Source organism: Cervus canadensis, chromosome 3, assembly GCF_019320065.1.
Source record: "Cervus canadensis isolate Bull #8, Minnesota chromosome 3, ASM1932006v1, whole genome shotgun sequence".
Taxonomy (NCBI): Eukaryota; Metazoa; Chordata; class Mammalia; order Artiodactyla; family Cervidae; genus Cervus; species Cervus canadensis.
Window position 1 is genome coordinate 99,269,659 of NC_057388.1, and position 27,444 is coordinate 99,297,102.

Below are 27,444 nucleotides of genomic sequence, written 5' to 3' on the forward strand. Positions count from 1 at the left end.
GCCACCTGATATAAAGTGCTGACTCATTGGAGAAGACCCTGATGCTGGGAAAGACTGAAGGCAAGAGAACCCCTTCTCCTCATCCGACAGAGGATGGCTTCACCGACTTGATGGACTTGAGTTTGAGCAAGCTCCGGCAGTTGGTGATGGACAGGGAAGCCTGTTGTGCTGCGGTCCATGGGGTTGCAAAGAGTCGGCCACAACTGAGTGACTGAACTGATTCTCCCCCAAACCCTTCTTCCATTCAGGCTGACACATAACATTGAGCAGAGTTCCCTGTGCTGTTACAGTAGGTCTTTGTTGGTTATCCATTTTAATTATAACAATGAGTACATGTCAATCCCAAATTCCCTAACTATACTTTCCCCCCATTCCTCCCCCTTGGCAACCTTAAGTTCCTTCTCTGAGTCTGTGAATCTGCTTCTGTTTTATAAGTAAAATTTGTTGGTGTCATTCTTTTTAGATTCATGCAGCTTTATGGTGGGGTTGTCAATATGAAATCTTGGAAGAACATTGACTTCCTCAGGGTAGAGGCCAGAAATAAATTCTTTTGGAATGAAAGAATATATGTGTTCACTAACTCAATAAAAGGACACTTACTGAAAACTTTTCTTTGTTCCTTTTTAGGTGTTTGGCAATCAACTTATTCCTCCCAATGCGCAAGTGAAGAAGGCAACTGTGTTTCTCAACCCTGCAGCTTGCAAAGGGTAGTTCAGTCTGTGATTTGTTACAAATTCAGTTTTTCTAGGGGCAAAGAGTCACAGCGTCAGGCAGCCGGTTGAGTCTGTGGAACTGGAAGCACTAGGTTCATTGCTCTCGTAGCCATAAGATTCAATTGTATTGTAGAAATCACGGTTTAAGGGGACATAACTGTAAAGCTAACTGATGCTTAGTCAAATTGTCTAATTGAATTTTAATAATTATTGCAGAATTAGCACATTCAAATCAGTCTTATCTGCTTGGTCCTAGCCCCCTTGGGAACAGCTTCTGCTGCTGTAATGTGAGATGTTCGGAGATGGGCAAGAGTACTGTGGCCTTGTGAGGTCAGAAACGTTCTTCTCCAAAGCAGTGAATGTAGAGTTAGGTCTTGGAGGTCAGTTGGGAGGACACTTGGTCTTCCTGACTAAGGAAATGCCGTGTGGTGGTGGGGGAATGTGGTTAGAGATAGGAGTGCTGACTTAGGTCCCTTGCTGTGTCACTGTTCTGACAGTCCTGGAGGGCTCATGTGAGGCAGTTGTGAGAATTAACATGTGAAGACTAGTTGGGACCTTGGTTGGTAGTCACGTGTTCATTTATTATAACAAATGTATGATATTGGTGCAGGATATTGAAAGGGAGGGAGAGAGTGTGTGTGGTGTGTGTGGGGGGGGGATCAGGGAGGGAGTTATGTGAGAACTCTGTATTGTCCACTGTTTTTTACTATAAACTTGGGCTTCCCTGGTGGCTCAGAGGGTAAAGCGTCTGCCTGCAATGTGGGAGACCTGGGTTCAATCCCTGGATTGGGAAGATCCTCTAGAAAAGGAAAGGGCATCCCCCTCCAGTACTCTTGCCTGGAAAATGCCATGGACAGCGGAGCCTGGCAGGCTACAGTCTTAATTTTTTTAAAAGTCCTGTAAGCAAAATAAAAAACTTTTTCTCTTATATTATTAGTTGGGAACAACTGTCATTCAGTTGAAAAGGACTTTTGATAGTTTTTAGAAGAAATCATTTAAAATTTAAAATTATGATTGCGTTTAAAAATTTTTTATTTATTTATGGCTGTGCTGGGTCTTTGCTGCTGTGCATGGAGGCTTTCTCTGGTTGCAGTGAGCAGGGGCTACGCATTGTTGCATCGCTTGGGCTTGTCACTGTAGTGGCCTCTCGTGTTGCAGAGCACAGGCTCAAGGCGGGGGTATGGACTTCAGTAGTTGCGACACTCAGGCTCCTTAGCTGTGGCTCATAGGCTTAGTTGCTCAGCGGCGTGTGGAATTTTCCCGGACCAGGGATCGAACCCATGTCCCCTGCGTCGGCGGGCAGATTCCCGTCCACTCTACCACCAGGGAAGTCCTAAAAAATTTTTTTTTTTAAATAGAAAGAATTGGTTGGGGAAGGGGGGGGGAGGGAGTGATACTTTTTATTCTTTCTGAGGACCAGAATAATTCTTTTTGTCCTGTTTGAGGATCAGAAAATTAATAAATCTGTATTAGATTAGATTCTATAAGGTCAAAATCAATTGGAATTAAGATAATGAGAACAACAACAAAAAGCATAGTTGGGAGAGGCTCTTAAGTGGGAAGTTTGACGTTGTCTGGAAAGAAAAGCAGGAGTTCTGAAATAACTTTCTCTTGTCTTTTCTAGGGAGGTAGTGAGTGTGGCTTCACAGATACGAGCACTAGCCATGCCTTATTTCTTTTGAATTCAGCAATTTAAGATACTTACCTCCAGATTGCCTAAATCGGCTCCATTGTGCTACCTAATTGAATCAGATTTGCCCACCTTTGTTGGAGCCACTTCCTGTCCCCCTAAACATGCTTATCATAAGCCCTTGTGATCGTTCTTATTCAATATTTATTTATATATATTTATTTACTTGGCTGCATAGGGTCTTAGTTGTGGCTCGTGGGATCTTAGTTCCCCAACCAGGGATTGAACCTGTGCCCCCAGCATTACTCCAGTATTCTGGGCTGGAGAATTCCATGGGCTGTATCATCCATGGGGTCACAGAGTCGGACACAACTGAGCGGCTTTCGCTTTCACTTTCCCCGGCATTGCAAGGTGGATTCTTACCCACTGGACCACCAGGGGCTTCCCTCATTCTTGTTTAAAACCAGCACTAAACAAAAATACCAACAGAACACAATCAAAATACCCAAGACAGCTAAATAGTCGCTGATGGCTTTTGGGAGAAGCCAGCAGGGACCTGGATGTGAGTTTGAGAGTCTGGAGGACCAGGTCTGTATCCTCTCTTCTGCTCTGTGATGCTGCGGGTGTTGCTTTTTAGTTTCTTTACTCCTCAATTTATACTCATCTGTAAAATGGGAAAATAATGGCACATACCTTATAAAAATTACCATGTAATCCTTCAGGATTAAATGAGATAACGCCTCTAAAGTGTTTTGCATTCCTTCCATTTCATAATTAGCATTCGATTAAAGAAATACAAGCGGCTGTTCTTGTTGTTTCAGACCTGTAGTGTTAGTCACTGTGTCATGGCCAGCTCTTTGCAACCCCACGGGCTGTAACCCCCCAGGATCCTCTGTCCGTGGGACTTTTCAGGCGTGGATGCTGGAGTGGGTTGCCATTTCCTCCTGCAGGGATCTTCCCAACCCAGGGATCGAACTCCAGCCTCCTGCGTCTTCTACATTGGCAGACGGGTTTTTTAACCACTGAGCCACCAGGGAAGCCCTTACTGACCTGTAGGCTGAGTTCAAAAGGTTCTTTGCTTGGCTGTCCACCCTTGGACCTCTCCTTCTGTCCGCATTAATGTAACTGTTCCAGGTCCTATTCCTTTCGAGACCTAGTAACTTAGTAAGTTGCCAGTTTTGATGATCTATATGGCAATTGTTTAAGCTATAATCAGTCATTTTGAATTTTTACATCTAAGAGATATTTGCATTTTTAAACAATGAAGACACTTTTTTAAAAGCAGTTTTAGGTTCTGTTTACACTTTTACATGGAAATGTATTTGTGATTTTAAAGGTGAAGTTAGTGTTGAAAAGTATGATACCTTTATCTGCAGATGAGGGTAAGGAAAATTTTTCTAAAGTCGTGGTCCACTTTGACAAGGTGAATCCCTGCATGCTTCTAGGAAGCAGTCATTCTGAAATAGCTTTTGCTACTTAATTGTACTATTTTTGTCATCTTGGCTCTGCCCTGACACATAATTTATAATTTATCATGTAGCTATTTCATTATGTAGTACTGGTTTAAAACTACATTAGAGCTTTAGGAAATAAGATAGCTGTGTTTAGCATTAATACATAATACATTAAGGAGTAATTATTTTTTGTGTGTGCATGAACCTGGAAATTGCTGTAGTGTAGAAGGTTTTTATTTGGCTCTGGTGCTATCTCACCCTTAATTATACAATAAATAATACATTTCTGACTGGTAAGACTTGTGTTTTTTTTTTAACACTTGTTTTTCAATCTTTTATATGGAACATTAGAAGGAAAAAAAAGTCTTCACTTTCATCTTAGAGATTTTCTGTACCTGTAGCATCACATAAATACATGAATAAAGACCCAAATGTTCAGATATTTTTTCTTTTTTTAAAATTACAGTTGATTTACAGTATTGTGTTAGGTTCAGCTGTACAGCAGAATGATTCAGTTATATATACATATTTTATTTTCAGATTCTTTTCCATTATTGATTATTATAATACATTGAATATAGTTCCTTGTGCTATACAGTAAATCTCTGTTGGGACTTCCCTGGCCATCCAGTGATTAAGATGCCATACTTCCAATGTAGGAGGCTTGGCTTCAGTCCCTGGTCAGGGAACTAAGATCCCACATGCTGCTTGGCCAAAAAAAAAAAAAAAAAAAAACCCAATAAACTGGTAAATCTTCTTTGTTTATCTAATTTATATATAATAGTGTGTATCTGTTAATCCCATACTCCTAATTTATCCCTCCCCACTTTGGTAGCCATAAGCTTGTTTTCGATGTTTGTGAGTTCATTTCTGTTTTTAAAATAAATTTATTTTTTAGATTCCACATGTAAGTAATATTATATAATATTGTTCTTTCTGATTTATTTCACTTAGTGTGATGATCTCTAGGTCCATCCATGTTGTTGCAAATGACAATATTTCATTCTTTTTATGGTCGAGTAATATTCCACTGTGTGTGTGTGTGTGCATGCATATGCATGTGTATACACAACACATCTTTATCCATTCATCTATCGATGGACACTTAGGTTGCTTCCATGTTTTAGCTGTTGTAAATTGTGCTGCTGTGAACATTGGGGTGCACGTATGTATCCTTTCAAATTAGAGTTTTCATCTTTTCCAAATGTATGTTATGCCCAGGTGTGGGATTGCTGTATCATATGGTACCTCTGTTTTCAGTTTTTTAAGGAACCTCTATACTGTTCTCCATGATGGCTGAACCAATTTACATCCCCACCAACAGTGTAAGAGGGTTCCCTTCTCTCCACACACTCTCCAGAATTTATTGTTTGTAGATTTTTTTGATGATGCCATTTGACTGTGTGTGAGGTGATACCTCATTGTACTTTTGCAAACCTTATTTCTTAAGCCAACTCAGGAGCCTCCAGGTGTGTTATAAGTGATTAATACAGCCACTTGAGACTTCTCCAGAGTTACTGCCTCCCAGAGATAGATCTGATCCACTTCCACCTGACCCTTTCTTATCAGCCCGTTAATGAAAGCAGTCCTGCAAGAAGTGTTTACAGTATCACCAGCTCAGTCTTTTATTGTTGGTGTAAGCCCCAGAAAAGGTGATCTGGGAAGGAGGGGTTTCCATTTAGCCTTTCCCATTCATTCTAATATTGGAGAAGGAAATGGCAACCCACTCGAGTGTTCTTGCCTGGAAAATCCCAGGGACGGGGGAGCCTGGTGGGCTGCCGTCTATGGGGTCGCACAGAGTCGGACACGACTGAAGCGACTTAGCAGCAGCAGCAGCATTCATTCTGATAAGCATTCAGAGCCGTAGAAGAGGGAGGATGGGTTTGTTTGGTTTGCTTATTACCTGCCTAGGTGGGCCCTTGGTTCAAGCTGTTCTTTTGGCTCTTGTGAAAATTTACTCGTTTCTCAATTTCTGTTTTCATTCATAATCAGAAATGTTTTATGTTCTATATTCCATTTGGTAGTTGCTTCTTTTTAAAGAATGTTGAATTTGGTCTGTGCATAACTTTATACATGTTCCTCATTCACTACTTTTGCATCTCTTTCTAGTATAAAATATTCTTAAGAAATTCAAAGCATGCCTCACTGATAAGAAAAATAATCTTTTTGATAGAGGACTGGGTAAGTGTGAATGTAAAAGTTAGATGTTTGGTGTTGATTGTTTTGAAAGTGCTAGTTTTTGTTTCTGTTTTGTGATATGATAGTTGAAAATATTTGGGTAAAAGACAAGTCAGCTGATTGATAGGTTTAACATTTATTCAACCTTGAGACTGTGTGGTTGGAAACTTTCTGCAGCTTCTGCATCCCTTGATTTCTAGGCTCTTGTTTTTGAATCTTGACCTGAACTGGACAAGGGTCACTACTAGAATGCTGTGTATACTTTTAAAACACACACACTCTAAGAGCGCTTTATTTCTGTTGTTATAAGATACCACAATTGTCTCACTTCCTTTTCCTCACAATACACCTGTCTACATTTGGAATGGATTATTCATTCATTCATAAGTGTATTAATGTACCAGCTGCTTACTAAATAACCTTCTAAGTATACCAGTCATAATGCTAAAGGCCACAGGGCTCAAGGATTAATAAGGTTTGGTGTGTGTTTTTGCAAGGCTTCCAGTCTAGTGCTGAAGACTGTCTTGGGAACCCATTATTCATCACAGAATGTGAAAGTCCCCACGAGAGGTGTGGACCGTGTGCCAGGGTTACCCTGAAAAGCACATGACTGGGAGTTTTAAAAAGTGAAAGTGAGGGTCGCTCCGTCATGTCCGGCTCTTTGCGACCCCATGAACTGTGCAGTCCAGGGAATTCTCCAGGCCAGAATACTGGAGTGGGTAGCCTTTCCCTTCTCCAGGGGGTCTTCCCAACCCAGGGATCGAACCCAGGTCTCCCACATTGCAGGTGGATTCTTTACCAGCTGAGCCACCAGGGAAGCCCCTTGGAGTTTTAGACAAACTGCCAATTATCCCATGTTAAGATTAGGTAATTTAGAACTTTTCCCTCTCCCAGCAGAAATTATGCCTCTGTGGAAAAGAATTTTGCTGTTTCTCCAGGGATTTCACTACAGGCTTAAAACTCAAGAAATGGAGATACCCCTAGTATTTGAAATTGTTAAAAATGATATCTCTTTCCTTCAAAGGTTGTGTTCACTGAGTCAGAATTAAGCAATATTCTGTTTGGTTCAATCTGTTCTCTCTGGCCACATGAAAAAATGTTAAATATATTCTCAGTCCAGCAGCGGACTATAAAGAAGCTCCTCGAGGGCTTGTTACATTGTACCTGAATTACACCTATGTTTGTCTGCCTTGTCCTGTTGTTTGTCCAGCTCCTAGATGTGTCTAGCACACAGTAGAAGGTCGGTAGTGCTTGTTGAATGAATCAGACATTGTTGCTAGACTGGAGCCGTATCTAGTGTACCCTTTTCCTCTGGAGGAGCTAGAATGTGAACTGTAAGCATCCCATATGGATAGGGGCAAGCTCCTGGAGGCCCTAGAGTGAGAGAGTCCATGTTTCTACCCAGAGAAACTCATTACTCATCATTAGTCTTCCTGTGTTGAACGAATAGAGGAAACCTGTGTTCTCTAGGCTGTTCCTTGTCCTATTCTAGAGAAGATGGTTGGGCTCTTTATTTTCCCTCCTGATCACTCCTGTTAAAATATTTGTATTTTTTTCCTTCGTTTACAGCAAAGCCAGGACTCTATTTGAAAAAAATGCTGCCCCGATTTTACACTTATCTGGCATGGATGTTACTATCGTTAAGGTGAGAATTGCTCTAGAGTGTTGATTTTATCCAAGCCACCCCTCCTTATAACATATCCTGTTCTCTTGACTTCTTAGCGGAAATTGTTTATCACGTAAGGAGGTAAGAACAGAGAAATCACCGTTGTGTTCTTCTTCTGATAATTAATACAATTATATTGTTTTTCCCAACCACTCTCAGCTTTTCATTTTCAGGATAGGATTAAATGAAGCCATGAACTGGGTTCCTTTCCTCTGAAAGATAGGACTTGGAACGCTTGTCTCTTAGAAGATGAAAAGTTGTCATAGCTGTAAGAATTCCTCTGACTCTTTAAAAAAACAACTTCAAGTTTGAGTAATTAATTTCTTGGCAGACAGGTAAACATTTTCTTTCTGGTGAGGAGTTATCTCTGGTGAGGAATTTTTAGTGGTAAAGCTTTAGAATTTTTGAGATTTCGACATGAAGAAAGGGGGTCAAAAATAAATGAGAGGGAATTGTGTACTTCAGAAGATGCCTCAAGGCTCCACTTTTTAAGTGCTGTATGTATGGTGTGTACACAGGTGTATGTATTTGGTAAAAATCACTGTGTTACCTGTTTTTTAAGTCTGTGGTTTACTGATTTTTCATATTACACACTTTCATTAAATCTTAGAGGTTGAATGGTCATTTAGTCCAATTGACCATGCAGTGCTGAACTCCACCGTGTCTGAGACATGGTCTTCCAGGATGGGAGAGAGGGGAAGAACACTGATGTTTATTTTAGAACCTGTAATGTATATTGCAGACTACGTATAAGAGAGCTGGGAATGGTCACTTAAGACTAATACTGTTTATCCCTGGAATGTTTGGTTGAACTCAAAAGTAGAACCACCTGGACCTGCTTGGAGCTTTCTTTGAAGGGAAATTTTTTTTGTATGTATGTATTAAATTTCTTTAGTGCCTGTAGAAGTACATCAAGATGTTCTATTAAATTAATATTGGTAAGGTTAAAATTTTTAAAGGAATTTGTGCATTTCATCTAAGTTTTCAAATTAATAGAATCAAGTTGTTCATAAAATCTTCTTTTAAATTTCTGTACCATCTGAAATAAATCATTGTCATGCTCTATATTTTATTGTTTATCCATACCATCTTTTTCTTGCCTCCCAGTCATATGAGAGCTGTGTCAATTTAATCCTTGCCAAGAACCATTTTTTGGCCTGTTGATCCCTTTATTTATGTTTGTTTCATTAATTTTCAGTCTGTTTCCTTCATTCTACTTTCTTTGGATTTTTTTTTTTCTGCTTCTGCTGTTCTGACATTTTAACTTGAATATTTATTTCATTGATTTTCACCCTTCTTTCCTAGTGTTTGCTGCTTCAGCTACATCCTAGAAGTTTTGATATATTTTCATTATCATTCATTTCTAAATATTTTCTAATTTCCATCATGATTTTTGTTTGACCTGTGAGTTATTTAGGCATGTTTTAAAATTTTCAAATATAAAATTTTCCCACATCTTTTTGTTAATGATTTCTGATTTAATTGTGCTATAGTCCAAGAATATAGTCTATATAATTCCAATATTTTAAAGTTTATTGAAATTTGTTTTATGGCCTAGCATGCGGTTTGTTTTCATAAATTTTTATGTATGCCTGAGAAGAACAGGAGGTATCAGTTACTGGGTACCATGTTCAATATATGCCCAGTAAGTCAAGTCTGTTAATTGTGTAGCTCAAAATTTATATATCCTTACTGTTTTCTTCTGTTTTAACTATAGATTATTCAGAAAGAGGTGTTAGAAATATCCCCCTGGATAGATTTGTCTATTTCTCAATGTAGTTTTATCCACTTTTGCTCTTTTATATTTTAAGACTGTGTCAGTAGATGAATTCACATTTCAAGTTATTTCATTTTTCTTGCATTTTGAACCCATCATAGAGTGACCCTTTAGCATTAACGTTGTCTTTTACTGTGGTCTATTTTATTTAGCGTTATTAGTAACCATACTGGCTTACTTTGGTTAGTTTTTGCCTGGTATAATTTTTACTTATCTTTTTAATTTTAAGAAAGTCCAACTTAACAATTTTTTCTTTTAGGTTTGCTTTTGGTGATTTATTTAAAGACTCATCACCAAACCCAGGATCACCTAGATCCTCTAATATGTTATTTTCTAGAAATTTTATAGATTTTTATTTGCATTTAGATCTGTAATCCATTTTGAGTTAATTTTTATGAAAGGCATAAAATTTGAGTTTTCTGCATCCTTAGGCCACTCTTTGTCCTTTCTGTTTGGTGCATTTAGAATTTTCCTCTTAAGGTTAGAGCCTCAAATATATCATCCCTATTAATGTAATCTTTTAAATTATGGTCTGTTAAATGTGTCAGTGTCTTTTGAAATTTTGATTCTTTCATTCATGTACTCTTTCCTATTTTTCACTTTTTTCTTGCAAATATTTGAGTACCCCAGGTGCCTCAGTGGTAAAGAATCCATGTGCCAATTCAGCAGATGTGGGTTTGATCCCTGGGTCGGGAAGATCCCCTGGAAAAGAGAATGGCAGCCCACTCCAGTATTCTTGCCTGGGAGATCCCGTGGACAGAAGAACCCGGTGGGCTACAGTCCATGGGGTCACAGAGTCAAACACTACTTAGCAACTGAGCCACAACAGCACCTCCTATAAAGTAAACTCTGTTCTAGGTATTGAGGATAGAGTCTGAGCAAAACATTTTCCCTGTCTGTCCTCAGAGAAATTCTAAAGTGTGAAAAGAAGGGATGCACATGATGAACATATATAAATAAACTTACGATTTGTCAGGTGGTGGTGAGTGCCAAGAGGAAAAGTCAAGAGGGATAAAAAAAGTAATGGGGGTGTTAGCTTAGTTCAGGAAGCCAAGGAAGGCTGGTCTTATAAGATGCCCTTTGAAAGAGACCTGGAGGAAATCAGAGAGTCATGCAGGTCAGCAAGGGAGAGGATCCAGGGCCAGCATACTGCACGTTCAGAGGCTCTGCAGAGTATTTGTGGGTGCTTGAGGTAGAGTAAGAAGGCCAGTGTAGTTAGAGGAGGATGAGCAAGGAGAGACAGGCAGAGAGGATGAGGTTGGAGAAGTCAGGAAGGGCAAGATTGTCAGGTTTGTCTCACTTATATATTCAGTAAATGACCTTTCCTCTCACTGTTGATCAAGTGTTATGCAGAAAAAGTCTGAACGGAGAGCCCTAAAGAAATGCCATCAGGAATCTACCTACAATTTGATGTTCCTCTACTGGGTGCGTGTTACTTTGAGCATAGACATTTCACTTGGTAATCAGTTCACCCAATTGTATTCTAGTGCATTGTTCCCACTTATCTCCACCTTGTTCCCAAGGATATGATCAAACAGCTTGCCAGGTGCCTTGCTGAGGACCAGATAGAATGTCTGTTTGGATTCCCGTATCGTTTATCTAGTAATCTGTCGAAGAAGAGAATAGTCTGAGATGCCTTGTTCTTGGAGAACCCTTGCAGATTACCAGTGGTCACCTATTTTGGGATGTTTACAAAGCTTCCTTTTAAATTAGGATCAATATATATTCTTTTTTTTTTTTTAATGAAATATTTGGATTGATCGAGCTCAATCACCAGAGGGCAACGATTTAATCAACCATGGGTATGTAATGAAACCAACGTAAAAACCCGAAGGGACAGGGCTCAGAGAGCTTCTGGGCTGGTGAACCTGTGGAGATCTGAGAAGCGGTGTGCTAGAGAGGGCATGGGACACCCCTCCCTACACAGTTCTCCCCATGTACCTCTTCATTTGTTCATCTGTATCCTTTCTAATAAGCTGTTAAGTGTGAAAAAAAGATGTATTTGCAAATGTATAACTGCAAAGCCAGTCATTTGGTTTTTCAGGATAGAAGTAGAACCATTCATCATGAGATGAGATGATGTTAGTGTAGGGACTTCATTTTTTTTTTCTGTGTTGACTGTGGCCCAGATGTAGCCCATCTGAAACCTCAGTCTCTTAATTTTTTGCCTGTTAGTTTGTCTAGTAAAGTGTCCACAGGAGATAGTGTTTCCTTATTATTAACAGCATTACCTTTACATCTGTTAAAATCCAATATTTGGTTTTAGTCACTCTGTCGTGTCCAACTCTTTGCATCCCCATGGACTGTAGCCCACCAGGCTTCTCTGTCCATGGAACTTTCCAGGCAGGAATACTGGAGCAGATTGCCATTTCCTTCTCCAGGAGATCTTCCCGACCCAGAGATTGAATCTGCGTCTGTTGCATTGGCAGGCAGGTTCTTTACCAGCTGAGCCACTGGGGAAGCCATTATCTAGCACAGTACCAGTTAAGAACAGGTACCTCACTGTTTGCTTTTCATACTGCTTTCCAACAGTATTACAGGAAATCTCTTACCCTTTCTTCCAGTACACATGATTTCATTGATAAGGAAATGAAGATCTTGAGGGTTTAAAGCCACTCAGCTAAAAAATAGAGTTGGGGTTTAATCTGGGTCTCTTGGGCTCTCAAATCTGTGCTTTTTTCATTACATTTGTTTCTCCTTATTTGCATATACATTTGACCTCTTGCTTTCAGATGAAAGTCATTGGGTAAATGAAGTAATAGAATTTGCACTGGCCTGGAAATGAGTCCCCTGACTGGCTAACTGTAACTGAGACACATCAGTTTGAGTCTGAGTTTTATTTTAAAAGCAAGGAGCTGACTAGATGGTTTCTGAGGTCCCTTCCAGCTCTAAACATATAAAACTATAAAAACCATATCTAGTTGCTTTAGCAGCTATTTAGTTTTTCATATGCATCTATTATGTAGGATTTAAGAAAAGATTCAGTGCAAAACTGTAAAGAAACTTCTACATTTTTAGACCTTTGGGCTTGTGGCTCTAGGATGATACATTTACCAAAGGCTTCCTTTGTATTGCAGACAGATTATGAGGGCCAAGCCAAGAAACTCCTGGAACTGATGGAAAACACAGATGTGATCATTGTCGCTGGAGGAGACGGGACTTTGCAAGAGGTATGGCTGCTTTTCTGTCTGAAGCCATTTTGAAAATGAGGAAAATAGAAGTGAGATCTTAGAGCCAGGGGCATAAAGTGATTATCATTTAAGGAAATGATTTCTTAGTAATCCATTCTTTCTAGCATTGTTTCTCTGTGAAGCAAGCATAGCATTACATTTTTCCTTATGGACTTTTATTTCATTGCTTTGTATAAATTCTGAACCCAGCACATAGAAGGGTTTCCGTTCTATCAAATTGAAGGTGGATAAAGTGAAATAAAACAGGGTACAAAATGGTGCTGGGTGTGAAATGCTTTTTACATTTTTACAACTCTTCTGCAGTAGCCCTGTTTATTATGGAATCATAGTTTTAATTATGGGAAGGTTTCTTGTAAAACTTAAATAATGACTCCCTTTTTAAAAGAATGCATCTGTCCATTCTCACATCATTTCCATCCTAGGTAATGGTATCTCCTAATGGTACCTTTAGAGGCAGAGGTTTCCATGTTCTAGTGTGTGTACTGCCTTTGTTCTGCAATCCCTTTTCCATATTGCTTGCCTGGGACAGTAAGTATATTGCCCTCGGAATGCTCTTCTCTTCCAGGGCAATAGACTAGAACCTTCATTATGTATTGGAAGCCCCTGAAGAGCCCAGTGCGGGGGGCCCCTCCCACTCAGTCACCCCATCCTGTGTAAAAGTTGCATCCGAACCTCGTTTCTCCTCTTTTGCCTCTGCCTGGTGGTTTCCTCGGTGTTTATGGATCAAGAGCTGCCAGCAGGCAGGGCATTGTCCTGTGTTTAATTTAGCAACCATGTGAGCCTTAGTAAGCTGCTTTTTAAAAGGCTGTGCTAATGATCTTGTAATTGTTTTTATGGCTTTTTAATGAAGTGTGAGGAAAACAGATAGCATGCCAACAAAGAATGAAGTGGGCCACATCAGAGCCCCATTTAATCCCAAAATTCAGGGAGGCAGGAGATGGGGGAGAAGATTGGCATCAGCCTTGACTTTACAAAATGTTTTTAAGAAAGATACCAAATTGTGTATCTAGTATGATCTACTCATAAAACTATGCCCCAATTAAAAAAAAAAAAGAATTGGAGAGAAATGTAACAATGTAGACAACTCACTAATGATGTCTGGTGGGTTAATGAGGAAGTATTCTTTCTTCAGGTATTTTTTACAGTTTTTACAAGACTTGTGCATTATAGTTTAAAAGTGAAAAGTAAATTATGCAAAAATTCAAATTAAAAATGTCTTTTTATAGAGGGAACACAATTCCCCTTGTCTTTGTATACATCGATAAGAAACATTTATTGAGAGCAGGCTTCTGAGTGACCCATCTTATTGAACTTAAAACGTAATTTTGCTAATATAATGTGGAGGTTTTATAATTATTTTATCTTAGTCTTTATAGTCCTATTGATGCCAGGTGAAGAATAAAACCTAATTTAGTTCTGATCCTGTTGGAGAATGGTTTGTGTTTTAAGAACCAATACATCTTTTGACATAGTTTCTAGGAAGAAAACAGGAACAAGTTTGTGGTCCATGAAAATTGAATCCAATTATTTTATGATAAAGGAACTACAAGGTGTTTATAATAATTTTTAAAAACATTTTTAGGTTATTACTGGAGTTCTTCGAAGAGCAGATGAGGTGAGCTTTAAGAATAATTGCATTTTGACTTTTACTTTCCTCCTCTTTCTTTATTCCTCCCTTCCTCACTCCCTCCCTCCCTTCCTCCCTATTTTATGTTTTAATAAAGGTGGGAACAAGTTTTGCTTCCTTGGATTTTAGAAAGTAAAATCTGCCTGTCATAGAACACTTCTATTAACCCATGGTGGACTTTTCTGCTTTGGGAACCTAGAATATCCAATGATTTTTTTTTTTTTTTACCAAGAGTTGTTTAAACTATAAAATTTCCCTATAAAATCTTTTTCTCAAAGGATTCCTTCATTAATAAACCATGGTATATTCATATGTTGGAAGCCACACAACAGTTAAAATGAATGAACTAGGCTTACAAACATCTACGTGGTAAATCTAAAAAATATTCAATAAGAAAGTTAGGTTGCCAAAGCATGTTAATGCATTTCTACAAAGTTTTAAAATTCAGAGAACAAAGATACTGTTGATGGACACATCAACTTTGTAGTCAAAGGATAATAACGTGGGTGGAAAGGAACTGTACAATGTCTATGATAATGGATGGTTGGTTTCCTTTGGGGAAAGGAAAGAGGAAGAGAGTAAGAAGGGACTTGACCTGCATCTGCATCAATTTCTTTCTTAAAACTGAAGCAAATAGGGCAAAATGTAATATTTGCCAAATCTGGGTCTTACTTACATGGGTGTTTTGAGATTATCTTATCCACTTTTCTACAGTAAAGTATTTTAAATAAGAAATACAACAGAGAAAAGAAAGTAACCACAAGGAAGAAGATCCTTCGCAGTCCCTTGGTTATAATAGATTGAGCTCAAAATAGTCTTTAGAACCTTACAGTATCTGTTAGTATTTGTAGCATTTAATTGAGTCCTCTGCTATGCCATTCTTCTGCTACTTGACCTTGCATATTCTCATAGCCTTGTTTATACTTGCAATAGTTTACAAGGCAGTTTCACCTGTCCTCAGTCACTATACCAATGTTAGACATTTTTAATTGAATTTTATCTGCAACTTTGTCAAATAGTGTGGCAACGTAATACAGTCTGTCACAGTCATGCAGCTATATAATATCCAAGACATTCATTTTCTTAACTGAATTTCTTTCAACCCATTGCTATTAGTGAGTATTGAAGTATTTCTTCTAAATTTGAAGTTTTGTTGTTTTCATGAACTGCCTTGTTCTAGAAACTGCTTCCTCAGCGATGGCTGGTCTAGGGGCGTGGGAAGGAAGACAGGGAGGCAGGGCCAGGGTCACTTACTTTGTTTTATGGACACGTCTGTGCCTCTTTGTTCAATCTCATTTTCTGACCATAACAATAAAACTTGCCTCTCATTTTCTTCCCCCCAGGCTACCTTCAGTAAGATTCCCATCGGATTCATCCCACTGGGCCAGACCAGTAGTTTGAGTCAGACACTCTTTGCTGAAAGTGGAAACAAAGTCCAGTAGGTCGTCAATGTGGGATGGTAGCATTTGTGGGTGAGAGAGCCTGGGAATGGCAGATCCACATGTGTGATACAGTTTTCCTTCTGAGTTTTGCTAGCCTGAAACTTCAGATCATTAAGGAGGAAGAGATCAGAGTTCAAGCTTTTGGTTGATGGGGAAGTTTCTCTGTTGGGTGGTGGGACCCTGGTGATCTAATATTAAGTCGCCAGGTGAGGTATGGCTATGAATACTGATGTCCTTTTGTCTCTTAAGATAGCGCTGCTGCTGATCCAAGCATACTATTTGTGTGCTTTTGTGTTGTAAGATTCTCTGGTGAAGACAGATTCGCAGTGCTCATTTGTTTGCGTTAAGTATGCATGATGACAAATAGCAAATCCCCTGTGGAGACTGAGCCAGCAGCCTTGGCTCCATTACCTTGATAATATAAGTAGCTAAAACAGCCAAATATAGTTACCTCCTTTAGGGAATGCCCAAAGTAGAAAACAGTACAGAGAAAGTAGACAGAAAGCAGTGCAGCCCTGACATCTAAATTAAATTGCTGTGAGTCTACCGTTGTCTTCAGGAGTCAGGCAAATTGTTACCATTGCACTTTTCTTTTGAAAGCATTATGTAAACAAAAATCGAGTCTTTTCAAGAAGATGGGAATCTTGAATTTGAGTTGTGACTTTGATTAAAAATAGAATCATGGACAAATCATTTTCAGGTTCTCGTTGTCGGTTGCCTGATCTTTCTTTATTTTTTGAACTCTTTATTTTGTATTAGGATATAGCCGATTAACAATGTTGTGATAATTTTAGGTGAATAGTGAAGGGTCTCAGCCATACATATCCAGGTATCCCTTCTCCAAACTACTCCCTGTCCGGGCTGTCACATAACATTGCGCAGAGTTCTGTGCTGGCCAGTAGGTCCTCGTTGGCCATCCATTTTAAATGCCTGATCTCTAAGGCTTTGTGACACATTGGAGAGGTCAATGAATAGTGTTTATTGAATGAATGAATTGAAATATTCTCAAGGCATTTCTGTTTATAACCTTCCAAAATCAGCGACAATAACAGTACGCAGGTGATTTTCTCTTTCAGATTATTTTTTTGTTTCTGCTTTGGGATTGTTGTTTTAAATTAGAGTATAATGGACATATGACATTATATTAGTTTCAGATGTGCAACACAATGATTCAATATGTGTATACCACCAGGGTAAGTATAGTTGACATCTGCCACCAGACAATAGTTAGAGAATTTTTTCCCTTACAACGAGAGCTTTTAAGATATGCCGTCTTTAAAACTTTCAAACATACAGCACAGTATTAGCATTCCTTGCCATGCTATACCTTCCATCCCCAGGACTTACTTATTTTGTAACTTTTGACTCCCTTCACCTATTTTGCCCACCTCCCACACCCCACCTCTGACAAACACCAATCTGTCCTGTGTCATTTATGAACTTTTTTTTTTTAAGATGCCACCCACATATAAGTGAGATCATATAGTATTTGTCTTTCTCTGTCTGACTTCACTTAGCACAACACCCTCCAGGTTCATCCATGTTGTTGCAAATGGCATAATTTCATTCTTTTTTATTGTTGAATACTATGTGTGTGTGCATGAACATATAGGTATCACAGATCCTTTATCCATTCACCTGTCAGTGGACACTTAGCTTGTTTCCATATCTTGGCTATTGTAAATAATGCTGCAACAAATATGGTGCATCTGTCTTGTGATTTAGTGTTTTTGTTTTCTTTGGATAAATAGCTAGAAGTGGCATTGCTGAATTGTATGGTAGTTCTGTTTTTAATTCCTTGAGGAATCTCCATACTGTTTTCCACAGTGCCTGTACCAATTTAACATTCCCACCAACTGTGAAGAAGGGTGCCCTTTTCTCCACATCCTCTATAACACTTGCTATCTCTTATCTTTTTGATAATAGCCATTCTCACAGGTTTGAGGGGATATTTCTATGTGTTTCAATTTACTTTTCCCTGAAGTTTCATGATTCCGGGCCATCTTTTCATGTACCTGTGGCCGTCTGTATGTCTTTGGAAAAATGTCTGCTCCAATCATCTGCTCATTTTTCAAGTGAATTTTTTTTCCCTCTGTTGAGTTGTATGAGATATTTATATGTTTTGGATATTAACCACTTAGAAATACATGACTTGCAAATACTTTCTCCCATTCATCAGGTTGCCTTTTCATTTTGTTGCTTATTTCCTTTGCTCTCCAGAAGGTTTTTAGTATGATGTAGTCCCACTTTTTTATTTTTGCTTTTGTTGCTCTTGGTATCAGGTTCAGAAATCATCACCAAGTCTTACGTTAAGGAGCTTACCCTTTGTTTTCTTTTAGGAGTTTTATGGTTTCAGGTCTTATTACATTCAGGTCTTTAGTCCATTTTGAGTTTATCTTTATGTGTAGTGTAAGCTAGTGGTGCAATTTCATTCTTTTGCATGTGGCTGTCCAGTTCTGCTTGGGGATTTTGAATAGACTGGTTTTATGGTTTTATTATTGCTGTTTAATTTTAGGAGTCATCTTATATCTTTTAACAATTCAGTTCTTTGTTTTAGATAAAAGCCTTGGTCCATATATCACAGTTTAGGCATACATGTAGACATATACTAATACCAGGTCTTTATTAAAACGTCCCTCATGCCTCAAGTCTTCATCTAATTGGGAGTATCCAGCCCTTTACCAGTCTTCCTGCAGCCGAACGTGGCATTTCATTTTGCTGTATATTTTTCCCCAGTCTAGAATTTCTGAGGGACAATAAATATGACAACCAGTGAGTTAAACGTTTCTGCTTGTCGGAGACAAATCCTGTCTGGTTCGGGTCTTGATCACTTGTGATAGCTGGTCTTTCCGCCTGTCAGTGTAGATTATTCGAACTGCTTGCCAGCATCACCGAATATGTCAGCAATGCAGAGGCAGACGGCGTTCCTGGGAGAACCTTTCACCTATCCAAAGCCAGGGTCTAGGCTGGGCGCCCACCCTCAAGGCCTTAGATAGCCCTCAGTGTCTTGAGAGCTGATTTTCCCTGCAGTTAAACAAATGGTTGTTGCTGCTTCTATTTATAATTTGAAGATTTTTAAAACTTAATTTATAAGCATGCCCCAGGGCTCTTAGGTAATTAAGTCGGTCTGCCCTGGGTTCAGAATTTTGTAGACCCTCTTAACATGGCAGGTGCCTGAGGCTATTTAAAAGAACAAGGCTTTGCTTTTTGCATTGCTGTCAAGATTTGTTGTACCATAATTACTACAGAAGAAAAAGGAATTTTGAATTCGGAATGTTGCAGATAAATAATCCTAAAAAATAGCTATTCCATGCTACAGGGCTGCTTTATTTAGAACTTTCAATTATTGCCAGAAGATGACAAATTTAAGGTTGCATGTTAACCATCTTCTGCCAAGCAATTTTGAAAAAAAATTAATATGGAAAGGCATTTTTCGGTTGGAACATTTTTTAAAGGTCAGCCTCTCAAAAGCACTTCTTAAACCTCTTAATGTGCTAGGTACCACTCAGAGCAAGCATGGAACTTTAGGATTCTTTCTGATAGCTTCCTTTGAAATTAATATATTCATATCGAATTAATCTGAACTGGTGATCATGCATCTTGCTATCTCCTAAATTGAATCTCATTTTCTAGACTTCTACCTGCTTCCCACATAGCATCTGTCTTGGAGGGGAAAATGGGATAAAGAGAAATTTGAGAAAGTAAATGAGGTTGTTTCTTAAGTTTCAGCTTGCTTACTAGGGAACCCAGAATGTCATTCAAGCATTAACGTGTATATTTTGAGGATTTATTATATTTTCCTAAAATAACTTCAACAAATCCTGTCCTTTATTTTTTTTTCTTCTTTTGAATGTAATCCCCCCACCAGAGATACTTAGTAGCTTTTTTTTTCTTTTTTAAAATAATTTTATTTATTTATTTTTATTTATGGTTGTGCTGTGTCTGTTGCTGTGTGGACTTTTCTCTAATTGCAACAAGTAGGGCTACTCTGTAGTTGCCGTACATGGACTTCTCATTGCGGTGACTTCTCTTGTTGTGCAGCGCGGGCTCTAGGGCACATGGGCTTTGGTACTTGCGGCACGTGAGCTCAGCAGTCGCGGCTCCCTGGTTCTAGAGCACGGGCTTGGTAGTTGGGGCACATGGGCTTAGTTGCTCTGCAGCATCTGGAATCTTCCTGGATCAGGGGATTGAATTCATGTCTCCTATACTGGCAGGCGAATTCATTACCACTGAGCCAACTAGTCCTGTCCTTTAGTTATCCTTCGAGTTATCAGAGTAAAAAGGTATATGGTTTTTGAAGTGCTTGACTTTGTTACAATGAATGAAAGATGTTATTTATTTATCATAATTTCCAATGATAAGAGTTGGACACAATGTAGACCCTCTGTAAGTGTGAAGTAAATAAATGATTGAAGTAAATAAATGATATAAATAAATTTGGATAAACTTCTCTTTGCTGAAGCCTTCTCTTTGAGTCTGTATCGGAGCCTTCCACGCTATTTGTATCAGCAATTCTTTTGCACTCCTTCACTCTACTTTCTTGGGGGTATTTCAAAGGAGTATGTCTTTTCCCTGATTCAACTGTTAGTACTCTGGGCAGGAATGGTTTTGTGTGTGTGTCTTGGGGGGACTGTTGTTTATTTTTCACAACATGATCTTTCCTTCTTATCTTTTAGACATATTACCGATGCTACACTTGCCATTGTGAAAGGAGAGACAGTTCCACTTGATGTCTTACAGATCAAGGTAAGGAGGTCTTTTCATCAGAATTTGGAAAAATTACAAGCTAATATCTATTTAAAAAAATAAAATGTAATAGTTCAAATAATGTTAGAATGAAACCAATTCCTCTTCTTACCCTTTCCTATCTGAAGTGTAACCCCACAGAGAAAATAATTTTACCTGGTTGTTCTAGTTGTTATCACTAATTAGTATACCTATGATGCTGTTTTTTAAAATTGTAGTTTAAGAAACCCCCAGAAAACTTGAAATTTGCATCATAACCATTTTTCCGTGTATAATTCAGTGTAGGAGGCGTCCCAGGTGGTGCAGTGGTAAAGAACCTGCCTGCCAATCCAGGAGACGCAGGTTCAATCCCTGTGTTGGCAAGATCCCCTGGAGAAGGAAATGGCAACCCGCTCCAGTATTCTTGCCTGAAAAATTTTGTGGACAGAGAAGCCTGGTGGGCTCTAGTCCACAGGATCACCAAGAGTCAGACACGGTAGAGCGACTGAGCATGCACACACAGTTCAGTTTAAGTGCATGACGCCATGTATTGGTTTATCAGTTTTAGACCTTATCTCTTGGCCTCTCTTACGTATCAGAAGTCCTCTGTGGCACCTCTCAATATAGTTGTATCATGATTTTTAGTTCCTCTGTTGATTATGTTTGACCCACAAGTAATTTTTTTATCTTACATGGTGGTTTTGAGTACTGAAAGAGCTAATAAAAGCACTTTGGTTTCATCTTTTGCATTTGTATAGTGGCTATCTCCTAATCTCATGTTCTGCCTTGGGCAGAACCCTTCTCATGTCCCGTCTGTCCTCTGGAGGGCCTTCTGTTGGGAATTCAGGTTATTTTGTTTTCTCGTATTCACAGCTCTCTGAAGAGCTGAAGAAAAATTATGATTCTGTAGATTATCAGGGTTTTTCTCAGCTTTAGGGTGGGAACAATGTTTTCTGTTGCTTCCTATATCTTCTTTTGGGTGGCCTAACATTTTCTTAGTGATTTGTAGGTGAACTCATAAATTATTCTAGAAATACATTTGCTGTCTCTGCCCACTGAAGGGGCTTAAGACAGTGACACCAAACAGCAGTGAGCATACCTGGCACCCAGATTTCAGTCTCTAAGTACTTTCCCTAATAAAACTTACCAGTACTCTATGCAGAGATGTCTTTCAGTGGCAGGGCAAGAACAAGGCAAAGAACTACTCAAAAACTCATGGGGACAACACTGAAATGACATAGGAGCCAGCCTGATGGTATCCTTCATTGTTATTCACTCAGTTGTGTCCGACTCTTTGTGACCCCATGGACTGCAGCACGCTAGGCTTCTGGGTCCCTCACTGTCTCTCAGAGCTTGCTCAAACTGATGTCCATTGAGGTGGTGATGCCATCCAACCATTTTGTTCACTGTCGTCCCCTTCTCCTCCTGCCTTCAATCTTTCTCAGCATCAAGGTCTTTTCCAATGAGTTGGCTCACCGTATCAGGTGGCCAAAGTACTGGAGCTTTAGCATCAGTCCTTCCAATGACTATTTAGGACTGATTTCCTTTAGTACTGACAGGTTTGATCTTTCAGCTCAAGGGTCTTGAGAGTTCAAGACTCTCAAGAGTCTTCTCCAACACCACAGTTCAAAAGCATCAATTCTTTGGTCCTCAGCCTTCATTATGGTCCAAATCTTGCATCCATACTTAACTACTTGAAAAATTACAGCTTTGACTGTATGGACCTTTGTCGGCAAAGTAACGTCTGCTTTTTAATATGCTGTTGAGGTTTGTCAAAGTTTTTTTCCAAGGAGCAAGTGTATTTTAATTTCATGGCTGCAGACACCGTCTGCAGTGATTTTTGAGTCCAGGAAAATAAAGTCTGTCACTGTTTCCATTGTTTCCCCATCTATTTACCATGAAGTGATGGGACTGGGTGCCATGATTTTTGTTTTTTGAATGTTGAGATTTAAGCCAGCTTTTTCACTCTCTTTCATCAAGAGGCTCTTTAGTTCCTCTTTGCTTTCTGCCATAAGGGTGGTGTCATCTGCATATCTGAGGTTATTGATATTTCTCCCAGCAATCTTGATTCCAGCTTGTGCTTCATCCAGTCCAGCATTTCTCATGATGTACCCTGCATATACGTAAGTTAAATAAGCAGGGTGACAGTATACAGCCTTGACATACTCCTTCCTCAGTTCAGAACCAGTCCATTGTTCCATGTTTGGTTCTAATTGTTGCTTCTTGACCTGCAGGCAGGTTTCTCAGGTGAGCTGGTCTGGTGATCCCATCTCTTTAAGAATTTTCCACAGTTTGTCATGATTCACACAGTCAAAGGCTTTAGTCAATGAAGCGGAAATAGATGTTTTTCTGGAATTCTCTTTGCTTTTTCTGGAATTCTCTTTGCTTTTTCTGTGATTCAGTGGATGTTGGCACTTTGATCTCTGGTTCCTCTGCCTTTTCTAAATCCAGCTTGAACCTCTCGACGTTCTTGGCTCATGTACTGTTGAAGCCTAGCTTGGAGAATTTTTAGCATTACTTTGCTTTGGGCTTCCCTGGTGGCTCAGACGGAAAAGCGTCTGTCTGCAGTGCTGGAGACCTGGGCTCGATCCCTGAGTCGGGAAGATTCCCTGGAGAAGGAAATGGCAACCCACTCCAGTACTCTTGCCTGGAAAATCCCATGGACAGAGGAGCCTGGTAGGCTACAGTCCATGGGGTCGCAAAGAGTTGGACACGACTGAGCAACTTTACTTACTTTTGGCTAGTGTGTGAGATGAGTGCAGTTGTGTGGTAATTTGAACATTCTTTGGCATTGCCTTTCTTTTGGATTGGAATGAAAACTGACCTTTTTCAGGCCTGTGGCCACTGTTGTGGCCAAATTTGGAAAACAGCAGTGGCTTTGCTGGCATACTGAGGGCAGCACTTTCACAGCATCATCTTTTAGGATTTGCAACGGCTCAGCTGGAATTCCATTACCTCCACTAGCTTTGTTCATAGTAATGCTTCCTAAGGCCCACTTGACTTCATACTCCAGGATGTCTGGCTCTAGGTGAGAGATCACATCATCATGGTTATCTGGGTCTTTAAGATCTTTTTTGTATAGTTCTTCTGTGTATTCTTGCCACCTCTTAATATCTTCTGCTTCTGTTAGGTCCATACCTAGTCTGTCCTTTTTTGTGCCCATCTTTGCATGAAATGTTCCCTTGGTATCTCTAATTTTCTTGAAGAGATCTCTAGTCTTTCCTATTTTATTGTTTTCCTCTATTTCTTTGCATTGATCCCTGAGGAAGGCTTTCTTGTCTCTCCTTGGCTGTTCTTTGGAACTCTGCATTCAAATGGGTATATCTTTCCTTTTCTCCTTTGCCTTTCGCTTCTCTTCTTTTATCAGCTATTTGATGGTATCCTACTAGCCATTTTGGGGGCAGTTTGAACTTCAAAAAGAGTAATGCTAGTGGATTATAATACATTAAATAAAAATGATGAATCCTGAATCTACAGTCATATTACAGAAGAATCACCAAATTGTGTAAGTTATGACAGAGTTAGAGAATTACCATTTGGCAGTCGCTAATGAAGTAATGAAGTAATTCAAGCAGAGATCATCAGTGGATGCCGCATACATTGAATGAAAGGTTATTGAGAAACAAATATCCACACAGTCTCAAATTATGCCAAATTACTGTACTTAATTCATTACAAAGGGAAAAAACACCTTTATCAGAGAGAGATCTAGCATACATCACCTTATCCAAGTGATCAAACAGCATCACCAGTAATGGGACAGATGAACTTGTCTGCCTCCTGATATGATACATTGAGAAGGACACAGCGTTCTATGTAGTGTCTTGCCCAAAACATTAATCTTAATCTGATTGACTCTAATCTTGAGAGAACAATCAAATCCAAGTTGTAGGACATTCTAGAAGCAATCACTGATTTGGCTTCTTCAAAAATATCAGTGTCATGAAATCTTCTTCTAGAAGATTTAATCTTGAGCAGTTAAGGATAACTAAAGAATTATCATAATTAAGATATGAGATCTTGGATTAGAGAAATGAAAAATTAGAGTCAGCTATAAAAGATACCAGAGATACTTTAATGTGGATGATATATGGTGCCATGGTGTTATGGTTATGTCTGTATATGTCCTTGTTCTTAGATGCATGCTGACTTTTTTTGAGTGAAATGTCATGAAGTCTGCAGTTTATTTGCAAATAATTTAACAATTCTACAAACTGTACACACACAGATAAAGCTAATATGAGGAAATGTTGGCATGGTGAAGCTGAGTGTGAGGTAAAAATGGTGTTCATTGCACATATAAAATTTTTGGTTTGACATCTTACCAAAGGTAAAATTTTGGAGGGAAGAAGCCCCAACAGCTATTTCAGATTCTTGATTAGAATCTTCTAAAAAGCGTTCAATTCCTGGAAATTGAAAAGGAAAAGATACTCTCGCTTGATAGCAGTTAAGTATCTGTTCCTTTGTCATCTATATTTCTCCCCATCCCCACACCCCCCACCAAATAGTCCTGTAAACAAGTGAATCTCTCATACTTTACTCAGATTTGGCCTTAAAAATGTACCAGCTGTATTCAGGTTGTCCTCCAAAGGTTATGCACATTTTATATTCACGCAAGTTTCCAAGTATCTTCTTCTGTAGAAGGCCCCACACTGTGTCACGATTCCAGGCTTCAATCCTAAAATGTCACTCTTGTTGTATAGCGTTTGTTATGTGCTTGTTTACAGTTGATGAACCCGTGAGCTTGCAGTCTGTTTTCCTTTTATTTTCCTTGTTCTTTATGCAGTGACATCTGCCTCTCCACCATGACCTTGCTGGTCAGGGTAAAAATGATTTAAGTTGCAATTGAGTCTTTAGCATCTAATAAAGCTTAATTGTTTTCACAAAAGGTACTGAAATGTTAGGCTAGAAAAGGAAACTACAGATCAGCATATATGAAGATATTATTCTAAAATATTGTTACTATCACAGGAATGAATCAGGGTCTTAATAACTGAGTGAGTTACTTAATAACTGAGTGAGTTACTGCTTCTCATTTATGTGTGAGAAGTTAAACATTCTGAAATAATTAGGATTTAACTGGAAATTCTTGACTGTGCTTGCATTTAAATGTCTTATCTCCTTTATCTTTTTCTTTCAAATATACCAATTCTGTGAATTGATAAAACCAGAGTCAAATTTACCACATATTGGTAACACACCTCAGGAAGCAGAAAACTTTTAAAATCAATTCCTAGAAAACAAAGTATGGTAGCCCCTGCTGTGGTTTCTGAGGCACCCAGCTAGGCTGAATTTGTCTTTTTCTTTTTTCTTTCTTTCTGGAAATTGCCTTCAAAATGCTGGAAAGCATTATAGATGAAGCCTGATACCAGATTGCTCTTCTTTTAAAATACAAACTGAAACAGTTAAACATATAATGGAAGATTCTCCAAAGATAAAAGAAATGGCCCTTAGAAGTTCTAATAGTGCTTTGTATTTTCATTGTAGAGTGTGAATTCACATCTCCTTAGGGCCTCTAACTCAGTGAGAGAGGCAAGATGTGTATTAGTGTCTTCATGGGACAGATTAAGAAATAAAGGGTTATCTAATCATAGACTAGCTGTGCTGGTGACAGAATGAGGGTTTTCTGTCTTATGGGCCTTTGCTTTTTCCTTCAGTGCTTTGTCCAGGAGGGATCACTGTTTTCCTGTGCCACATAGATATATCTACAGTGCCTTGAAATGGACTTTAAAGTAACTACTGGAAAGTTTTATGGAATTCTTTTTGGTTCTTTATTTCTGGTGTTTTGGTTGGACTCAGGCTCTGCCAACCCAGAACCAAATGAGGAGGGTGGGACAGGTGGTAAGAAATGAGAAGCTCCCCACCCTCCCCACTCTGTCATTCCTGGCTTATCACATGGCTTCCTTCTGTGAAAGCCCCAGCTCAGATCCTTCTTATGTGATGATGCTTAGGGCTGCTTTAGAGCTCCTTCTACCCTGGGCTTCCCTGATGGCTCAGTTGGTAAAGAATCCACCTGCAATGCGGGAGACCCTGGTTCCACCCCTGGGTCGGGAGAAGGGAAAGGCTACCCACTCCGGTATTCTGGCCTGGAGAATTCCATGGACTGTATAGTCCATGGGGTCGGACACGACTGAGCCACTTTCACTTTCTTTGCCTTGCTTCTTTTTTCTTCATCTAAAATCCCTAAGATTCCTAGATCAGGCAGCTGTCTGGTTGACCGGGATTGTTTTCTTTTCACTGTTCTGTTGCAGCCAGCTCTCCCAGTTACTTTCCTCTGCAGAGCACAAAGCCATTCCACGCAGAGAGTCAGTCTGTCCAGGGGAGCCTCTGACTTGGTGCAGCGTGTCTCTTCTGCTGCTAAGGTCTGGCTCTGCACCATCTTTCTGTATCCATTCTTGTTCTGTGACCTCTCCATCTCATAATCTATCAGCCAGACCTTCACTGACCTCAGATACAGTGATGCTTTGTCTCTTGGCTTCCACGCTATGCATCTGACCTTGCTTGTTTTTCCTGGACTCATGTGATCTCTAACTGGGACCAGTCTCTTCGCTACTGACCCTCAGACCTCTTCTAATCCTGAAGGCTCTGTACCCGTCTGTTGCTCTAGACTCTTCACACTCCTTTCCTATTGTCCAGAGCCCTTTATAGCACTTGCTAGAACAGCACCTCAGGTCTGTGCAACCTTAAGGTTACAAGGCTTTTCAGTTAGTCTTAACAGAATAGTCCCCAAATTCTTCCCCCTATGTGAAGAAAGGGAAAGTGGTTTTAGAGCACCAGTCAGGAAATCTTGAGTACTTATCTCAGAACTGCTTGCCTCTCTACATGCTTTAGAATAGCATTTCCCCAAGGAATATATTATAATTATGCAGGATGTCTTTCCAGAGAGGGCTGCACAAATGATTCAGGAAAACTGTATATTATATTTCTCCTTTTGGAAATTTATAATGTACATTAACATATGAAAGACTCTAAGAAGAACTGCAGTCAATATAACTTGTTTGAAGCCAAATGCGTTTGCTATTTCCCAGCCTATTTCAACAT

General features: G+C 39.3%; 1 protein-coding gene across 1 annotated transcript in view; it reads left to right on the forward strand.

Moving 5' to 3' along the window:
- The window catches only part of AGK (acylglycerol kinase), an 86,916-nt gene that overhangs the window by 35,796 nt on the left and 23,676 nt on the right, over nucleotides 1-27,444 (forward strand). Inside the window, exons 4-9 of the mRNA XM_043463893.1 lie at nucleotides 628-707; nucleotides 7,545-7,620; nucleotides 12,496-12,588; nucleotides 14,192-14,224; nucleotides 15,580-15,674; nucleotides 20,355-20,424. Coding sequence (XP_043319828.1) covers nucleotides 628-707; nucleotides 7,545-7,620; nucleotides 12,496-12,588; nucleotides 14,192-14,224; nucleotides 15,580-15,674; nucleotides 20,355-20,424 — 447 coding nt within the window. The remainder of the gene's footprint in view (nucleotides 1-627; nucleotides 708-7,544; nucleotides 7,621-12,495; nucleotides 12,589-14,191; nucleotides 14,225-15,579; nucleotides 15,675-20,354; nucleotides 20,425-27,444) is intronic.